At 44.4% G+C, this 8,870-nt stretch overlaps 1 protein-coding gene across 7 annotated transcripts in view; it reads right to left on the reverse strand.

The window, feature by feature from the left end:
• Positions 1 to 317: 317 nt before the first annotated feature.
• Positions 318 to 8,870, reverse strand: part of eya1 (EYA transcriptional coactivator and phosphatase 1) — a 66,881-nt gene continuing 58,328 nt past the window's right edge. For all 7 annotated transcript variants that reach the window (XM_080514979.1, XM_080514984.1, XM_080514983.1 and 4 more), the window contains 6 exons: positions 7,238 to 7,296; positions 6,988 to 7,148; positions 6,651 to 6,765; positions 6,177 to 6,298; positions 5,305 to 5,405; positions 318 to 2,622 (listed from right to left, as the gene is read on the reverse strand). In XM_080514979.1, the coding sequence (XP_080371105.1) occupies positions 2,542 to 2,622; positions 5,305 to 5,405; positions 6,177 to 6,298; positions 6,651 to 6,765; positions 6,988 to 7,148; positions 7,238 to 7,296 (639 nt within the window). In that variant the 3' untranslated portion in view covers positions 318 to 2,541. The remainder of the gene's footprint in view (positions 2,623 to 5,304; positions 5,406 to 6,176; positions 6,299 to 6,650; positions 6,766 to 6,987; positions 7,149 to 7,237; positions 7,297 to 8,870) is intronic.

Below are 8,870 nucleotides of genomic sequence, written 5' to 3' on the forward strand. Positions count from 1 at the left end.
AAAGTCAAGCGAAATGTACCAAAACAGTCCCAAAGATATGTGCAATGCAGACGAAGCCTCGCTCGTTATAAGGAGAAAAAAAAAAAATGTATTTGATAGTAGCCATTGTGTGGATTTAAAGGACACGACAAGCATGTTGGTATGCGACTGTTGTTTGGTCTAGACTTGTGTCAGCTCCAGTTTCTGTTTGCTTCCTGGTAGGATTAGTGGCATCAGTGTCATTCTGGACACTCGGGAGGGGGAGACGGTCAGTGCTGGTATTCTGGCCATATTTGCACACAATTACATAAAAAAAAAAAAAAAAGAAGAAGCAGTGCTTAACAGTTCACAAATCAGTTTTTATTAATTTAAACACAATCAAATAATAATGTCAAAAACATCTGTACACATATTTTTGCAGACACGACAATCTTTTGCGTTTTTCACAATGAGGCCCATGTAGTGTAAAGTATTTCCAGTTTGCATTTATGATTGCAACATAATAAAAAAAGCGTGCTGTATGAATCTATAAAACATTTCCTCTATTTACCTACCATTACCTTGATCTAGCAGCAATATGTAGATACCCCGGGGTACGGGAGGGAAAAGTTGTTTCCAGAGGACGGAGGGGGGGGGAAGGGGAGAAGGAGGGGTGGGATTTGAATTGAAATGTAAAGGCCAACAGTGATCATGTGCAAAGGAGGGAAAAAGATAGAAACGCAACAAGTTGGTTTCTGTTTAAGAAATTCACAGTCGATAGCACATGTCCTGTATGTTCACAAACCTCTCGAAGTTAGTGGCTTTTTCTCAATGCTAATTATGGTTTCCCCATCCACAGATGTAGAAGCGCTAAAAAAAAAAAAAAAAGGACTCCGTGTAAGTTCAGCTACTTCAAAGAGGGACACAGAATGTATTTTCAAAGTCAAAATAAAAACACTACATCATACAAAATTATGCTTGCTGTACAAGTGTTGGTATAGTGCTTGTATAAAATATAATAAAACCGGTTCAAGCCAGCGTTTTTTCTTTTTAAATGTCCCGATTTATTTAAATTTGTCTTCCAATGGCTCTCAGGAGGCAGGAAATTGCCCATTGCCATATCTAAAACCTTTATCTGAACTAGGTTAAAATAATGGGGTCAGGGCTGCAAGCTGGTGAAATGCCTTAAGGACACAAGTTGTGAGCTACCTTTCTGAAAAAATTAAAACAAAACAAAAAAGAAACAACCTCTTTCCCTTCTTAAATGTGTCTCAAAAGGATGGAGGAGAGCTGTTATCCTATATAAAGGTGTGACTGAAGTTTCCTGTAAGGACGAGAAACATCACAGAATCAAAAAGGGAGGTCCTTGACACTTGACATCCATGCTTTTGGTCTTGACGAAACAAATTATCACAAAATCCCGTTATCTACACATTTGTTTATCCAAAGTAACTCCAACACATCAACACTTTCAGGCATCCCACAAGCCAATGTGTGACAGGATGCCACCCCCCCCCCCCCCCCCCCCCCACCCCTCAAACTTTAATGAAAAAGCATTGCTACCTTTCAAGAGCGTGTACCTAAATGAATATAGGAAGGAATAGTCCAGTGATTACAAACTTACACACGAAAAAACAAAAAAAAACAAAACAAAAAAAAGATTTCCTCTGTACACGATTGTCTCAGCATTGTAAATAAAGTTTTTTGTAATTTTCTTAAATTATTAGAAAACCCCCTTTGTTTTTGTTTCTTCCATAAATGTCGTCCTCCCGCTGTGGTGGAAATCAATAGTACTTTGTAAAAGGCACGAGTCTTTTGTCGTTGGAGGTACCTTCTCGGTGGCGAGGAGCAACTCACAAAGTCTCATTCATAAATAAGAAGCACAGGACTCCCAGGTCGGCGCTCGGCGGCGGAGCGGCCGCTCTGTCCGTCTGTCCCGTGTCGGAGGGGGAGGGGGGGGGGGGGGGGGGGTGGGGGGGTGAGACGAGCAGGTAAACAGATAAGGAGGCGATGAGCGGAGGGGGACGTGCCAGAGGGGATGGAGAAACGTCACCGCCAGTAGTCGCGGGCCTGCGGTTTACTGCAGCGGAGTTGTGTGGCGGGCGAGGTGAGTGGAGGCCATCAGTAGCTCCGCTCTCCTCACAGGTGTGAACCCCGACAGAGTCCCGACACAAGCAGGGGGCCGTAAAACACTCTGACGGTTTCAGAAAGCCGCCAATTCACAGTAACCGGGGCAAGCAGCTGCAGCGCAGTAAATTCACCTCGCTCTCTTTCTCTCCCTCCCTCTCTCTTTCTCTCTCTCTCTTTCGCAGGCAAAAAAAATTAAGGGTTAAGACGATGTGTGGCCGTATGTCAGCACGTTAACCGTGTGCTCAGCCTTCTTTTCTCCATCCTTCTCTTTTTCTTCCGATGCAGTGAAAGACAGACGCCAGGCAGCACAGGGGGTTGGAGGGGGTGGGGGGCTTTATTTCTTTCTGAGCAGCCGGCTCTGCGGGTAAGCGTGGGACGGGGCCGGAGGGCGAAGGTGAAAGGTTGCATGATGTGCTGAGGCAAGGCGGCGACGGCGGCGGCGGCGGTGCAGTGCTACAAGTACTCCAAGTCCAGAGCGTGGTGGAGAGCCATGAGGTCCGAATGACTGGAGATCCTCCAGAAGGGCATGTTGTGCTGCAGAAGCAACAAAAAGTAGCTTTTAAGTTTAGATTTCAAACAATGTTCTCGTTTTGCGTATGAAATGACCTTTCTTATCCTCTGTCTGCTTATTCTAACAGTGGCCTGGAGCAACTTTGCAAGCAGAGGAATCATGTTCGTCGTTAATGTAAAGCAAAGTAAATTGCCATTTTTGCGAAAAATGTGACAAGCTGTTGTGTTCTCAGTTATTTAAAACTGAAACCCTTGAAGGTTATACCAAAGTTTTACAGTGGTTTGTTGATCTTCATTCGATTGCAAGTTGATGTGTTTTCAGTGCATTCAGACTACATTTAAATGAAAATCTTGAGCAGTACTGTGATGAAAAGTGAATAAATAGTAACTTCTACAGATCTGCAAACTACAGCCACTGCTTTGGCTGCTCATTGTGTTTTTTTTTTGTTTTTTTTTATAAAATCACATGAATCAATCAAGTCTTAGAATTAATCGGTTTGTATTTTATATTTTGCTTAGCAGATAGTATTTCAAAAATAATTCATATTTTCCAGTTTGAAGTGTGACATGACTCTTGCATCAGGTCAAAAAAATGCATGAAATCCCACAATGTCACCCGCCTCCATTTATGACTCCAGCTCTTTGGTAGCAGACTTTAAGAAATTTAGATAAAGAGAAGCAACTGATCTGTTACAAAAATACAATAATATATTTTTTGGTCAACTTAATACTTTTCAACAAATTCTAGTTCTCGTAAAAAGCACACAAAAGGGTGAAGGTTGAGATTCACACTATTTCAAAGTCCTTAAAATATCATTTCATCACAATCTGGTATTTAATTATCCTTTAAATTTCCCCTTATTTTGGTGAGTGTCCTTCATACCGTTAAAATGTCTTTAATTCATTCAAAGAATAAACCGGGCCTGGTTCACTCGCCATGGAAAAGCAATCATATCAATAACACACCTCAACTTCTCCCCTTGCTCCCTGGCGTATTCGCCTGTGCAGCCAAATGTCTGGACCTCCAACTAATTTCTCTGCCGCATCAAATGTGCAGGTCTGCAGCACCAAACTCCTCCAGAAGCTGTCTTCAACCTCAACAGAAATTAACTCCCCACGGTGTCTTCTGAATGAACCTCCTGCCTGCCAGAGTGTGTTTAGGACAGTGCAAATGAGCTGTTGTTCCCAAGCATAGGATGGAGGAGAAACCCGAGTCGCAGAGAATGAAAGGAGCCTGTCAGGTAGAGTCCTCAGCTCCTCGGTGTGTGGAGCCCATTACCCTCCCCTTATCAAAGGTATGGCCTCTCCCAGGCGTATGTTCCGCTTAGGGGAGCCTGCACTGACCCTTAAAAAGCTCTTTGCTTTTTGTTTTGTAAATTGTCTTTCCTTTTAAGTTTAAAAGCTGGAGATGTTATCTCTACCTTCTCTCCCAGGCGAAGGTAATAACTGAAGACAGAATTGTTTCAGGGATTGTGGGTTTTCTTTTTTTTTTTTTCTTTTTCGAGGGGCCAAAAGGACTTTCAGACATTTGCTTTTGTAGTTCCATGCAGTGTCACGTCTGATATGCACCTCCTGACGGGTGAAATTGTTGTGTTATTCCACGTCCCCTCTGATGTTGACACAGAAACCTTTTACTGCATGGCGTGTCGTGGGACTCGCGGCGTTCAGATGGGGGAGGAAAACACCTTTATCCCTCCATCAATGTCACCCTCCAACAACTCAAGCTCAAGTAAAAATATTTGCATCCCTCGAAGACCACATTCCCAGGGAGTGTTCGCTTTTCATAATAGAGAGCTATTGCTTTACACTTTTATCCAGAGTAAAGGCTGTTACTTATCCAACATCACTGTCTGATCACTTGACATTCATCCACACTTCGGCCCGTTGTTTACTGAGAAACAGGTGAAAAGAGCTGGAAGCGCATCAAAGAGAAACTCTGTGTCTTTGCTCGACAGTGCGGCTCTCCGTGACTGTCAGGGAAGTATGCTGCCGGGCCGCTGATTAATCTGCTAATGAGTGCGTCAGGAGTCATTTCGTTTACATCCAAACGTGACAGAAACGCTGAGCACACAAGAAGCAGAGCAAGAGCCAACAGGTAACTCAAAGACGGCCAATCAGACGTCCTCTCAAGAGATACGGTGGCGTCTTCTGCTGGAAGGCTCTCAGCCTGTCTTGATCCATCTCGTGCTAACAGGCCGGTCCCTGCAGTAAATATTCTAATTTCATCAACAATGATTTAAGTCCCCTTTATGTGTGCTCTATTTACGATGTGCCTTCAACATGCCTGAAAGGGCTTGTCTAGCGTTACACATGCAGCATTCACACTGCTCAGGGCACCGAGCAGGAATATATAATTATGCCATCTCTCCCCTCCCCTGCTCGGTAAACCTGAGATGGCGGAGGAAGAGCACTGATTACACACCACCGACTCTCTCTCTTGTACTTGGATGCCTTATAAGAGGATCAAGGAATGAAAGCAAAGCAAGGCAGTTTTGGGGGAGTGTTGGAACGCCGACTCCTTTCTCCTGGACGGTATGGAAGTAATGTTTTGTGTTCATTCAGCATGAACTTGTGACCGTACGGAAAGTAATCAGCAGTTCAAACATTATCTTTCCGCCTGGCTTTGTGCATTTCCAATGAATGTTTTCACCAGATGATACAACTGTGTGTACTGTAAGTGGGATCTATTATTCCAAGGTCTCTTACCTTTTTTGAGCCTTGCTCCTCTTCCACCCCGTCTCCAACAACAATGTAAACAACTTTCCTCCCGAACCTTTGAATTACTCTCTCAAAGCAGCTCTCCTTCCCTGTGAAAGAATGGAAGGCAGGATATTAGTGGAGCGTTGAGCTTTCGGGAATGATTCACGTTGATTCAGAGGCTCCGGGTGACAAGAGCCCCTTCAAAACAGGGCCGAGTGTAAACAGTGAGTTCAGGAAGGAGATTTGATAAGATCGGCCAGCAGATAATGACGATCTTAAAAGTATTAGCATGGCCCTTTTACACCTCAAATTTACAACAACAAAAAAAATGATTGGAGAACAGTCTTGCATGCTGCAGGTTCTTGTTAGAGGAACAAGAAGGCATACAATCCCCTTTTGTGCGGTTCTGCACTGAAAAATGGTGCAAGAGTGAAGCTTTATGTTTATTTTGCATTTGAAACAGTGAAAAAAAAAAGGGGTGGGTGGGAGGAAGAGTGAGTGGATGGGAAGAGGAGGAGGGGTCCTCTTGCTCTGGAATGACATAAATGTGCAGAAGTGGTTTCATATGCAGAGATCGAGCAGCGGAGGCCTGGAGAGGCCCAGCACAGGCCCTGCTCCAAGAAAATAATCCCAGGCTGATTAGGACTATTCCTCCACAGCAGAACATCAACCCTCTCCGGTGACTGGATCTCCCGCCCCTTCCACGCCTCAGTCCTGTCACTTAGGTAGCGTGTACGTTTATAAGGTTTACATTCACTATAGTGAAATAAAACCCATACAGGTTTCGCTGAGCATAAAAGGTGAAATAAAAGGGGGGGGGGGGGGGGGGGACTCCCCAATATATATTTCACACATGACAGGTGAAATCCAGCATTTACCTATTTTGGTTGCGCTATAAATATTCTCAATAGGAAAGACGATTCCCAGGCCGTAGAGCAGGACCTTGGCCAGGGCAGGGATGAGCTGCGTGGTGGTCACCAGGATGTTCACACAGTTTGATCTGAAGCAGAGAGACAGAGGAGGAGAAGAGAGAGGTGACATCATTCTAAATCTCTATTGGGGAGGACAAAGGAAAACACGGTGTGCTGAAAGAAAAGACACTGCAATGCATCATTTCTTTAAAACACGTCCTGCAGTGAAGGATTGGATCACAGCTCCTTTTTCAAGGTACATCAATCCACAAGAGCATTTTTCAAAATGAGAAGATAAAGGCTGTCCAAACAGACAAAAACAGAGCGCTGCATGTTTTTTTAATAGCTTAGGAGTAAGGAGTCAGGTTATTTACACCGCGATCAAGTTTATATATGTGCGGTGTGTGGGACTGGGTACAATTTTGCTCATCGGAGTCCTACCTTGAGTGGATTAATGTTAGTGCTTTCAGTGCCAGTGTTAACCAGGAGTCCGTCAAGGCTTCAATTTCTGCTCGCAATTGCAACCAGGCTTCCCTTTTGGCTGGGCCCAGCAGACCTGAAACGCAGGGTAACATTGTTTGGGTTGGACCGGCCCTCCGAATACCACTGAAATGTTCAAAATGTACCCCGACCAAGTTGTGTGGCATGTGTGTTGTTAGAACACACGGGCGAACATGCGCCCGCACAAACGCCCACACAACGAGGGCATGTCTATCTGCCGGCTCATTTTCTACTGGACAGGGCCGTATGGAGGTGGCACTGCGTTGTCGGGGATTACCTCCAACGTTATTTTTGTAGGTGGTGTAGATTTCTTTTACTCGTCTGTAGCGGAAGGCCAGTTTTCTCATCCAGTCCACGCCTCCCCGCACGCCTGTGGCCAGACATAGGTTGGCACTGGTAGCTGCTGCATGGAAACCGTCAGCGCTGAAGTTATACGTACTAGAAAACAAGAAGAAAGGATCTGTAAGCACACGTTTCCCTCCCACTGATGGCAGCTGAGAAGATGCTACCGTTGATCAGGGTTGTACCTTAGATCTTGACCGTTGTCATCAGACGACACATCGTCGATATGTACCTGGTCGCATTCCTGAAAGACACAAAAGACAAAAAATATTTTCACTTCAGTCACTCTTTACCAGGTCATTTTCCACGAAAAAACTACTTATTCATTGAGGAACATGTTCTTTGGCCCAACAACTATTTTTTTCCATAATGACTACAATTAAACTACAGCTTTTAATCAGAATATAAGACTGCTAACACTGGGAAAGGTTTAAACATGTCAGGGGTCGCCACATCACATCATCTGCCTCCTTCTCACCACATCGTCTGGCCCCACTACTGTTACACCACTGTCCTCCCTTATTACTTCCACCATACATCCACCAAACTCCCCAACAGTTTTTTTTTTTTTTTTTTAAGTTTCGAGGCCACAAATAAATATAAAGTGGAGGGTAAAATGTATTCTAAGAAGTGGAGTATTTTGAGTAATACTCCCTTGTAATATAAAGCGAGCAAGTATACGGAGCCTTGGCGCTAATGGTCTGTGCTTGTGTGCATATGTGTGTGTGTGTGTGTGTGTGTGTGTGTGTGTGTGTGTGTGTGTGTGTGTGTGTGTGTGTGTGTGCATAGATCTCCAAACATGTGTGCACACTGCCTCTCTTCCCCTTTGGGGCGACCCGGCTCCTCTTGGAAAGGTGGAGGGATTCTGCAGCTCTGCATTGATTCCACCGGTACACAGTAACACAATCCAGACTTTCTGCTAAATGTAACCTACTAGAAAAATTGAACCTGATGCTAACCGCCAATGAAATTATGACCTCTGATTGCTGCTGCGCCACACACCAACACGGCCCCGGGGCTCGTCAGCCAGCCGGCCGGCAGAGGAGCGCAGCGGAGAGCCGACTGAAAATCTGTTATTAGTTTTCCATTTATAGGAGAGCTCTAGTGCCTCCCCCTTGCCTTTTGCTCTCTCCGCCCCCATCAGGCAGCTTGAAATGTGAGGGAGTCCTGCCTTGGCATTCAGATCAACACATTTCACGTGGGGCAGAAGAGAGACGGGGTAGTTTAGCTGCCTTGAACTTACACTTGGTGTGGCTGGAAGTTTGGACAACAGGAAATGAATCAATAACCTGGCTGGAGGCTAAAAACGTTGAAATTCACGCAACACTAATTTAGAAATTTGTTTCAGTCAACTCAAATCTAGTGTGAATAACATCGACCATTTGATATCACTTTGATGTCATTTCTACTTTTCAGGAACGCTACATGTTTTAATTTGTTGAAACAACTGCCGGGAAGGTTAGTCTCACCTGTTTGAAGTTATGTGAGAAATCATAATTTCTCATGCAAACTGAAACTCGAGGAAGAGAATTCCTCCCAATTTTTTGGGTTTTTTAATTAAGTTTCGTCCGGCTGTTAAGACACCCAAACACAGAAAGGACTTCCTTGTTTTAAGTCAATCTAACTCAGGCCAAATGCTGACGTTATTACATTCCTCCTTAATGCTAGAGCAGGGTAAGGGTAGGGGCTTTGGACCGTAAACCGTTTTTATTTTACTGGTTCCCCTCTGAACAAATTTTTCATCTCCCTGGATTTGTGGAGAGAGGGAGGGAAGAGAGAGACATGAGGAGAAACTCAAACCAGCTGTTCTTTAACAGA

The sequence above is a fragment of the Blennius ocellaris genome (assembly GCF_963422515.1).
Source record: "Blennius ocellaris genome assembly, chromosome: 19".
In the NCBI taxonomy this organism is placed as follows: domain Eukaryota; kingdom Metazoa; phylum Chordata; class Actinopteri; order Blenniiformes; family Blenniidae; genus Blennius; species Blennius ocellaris.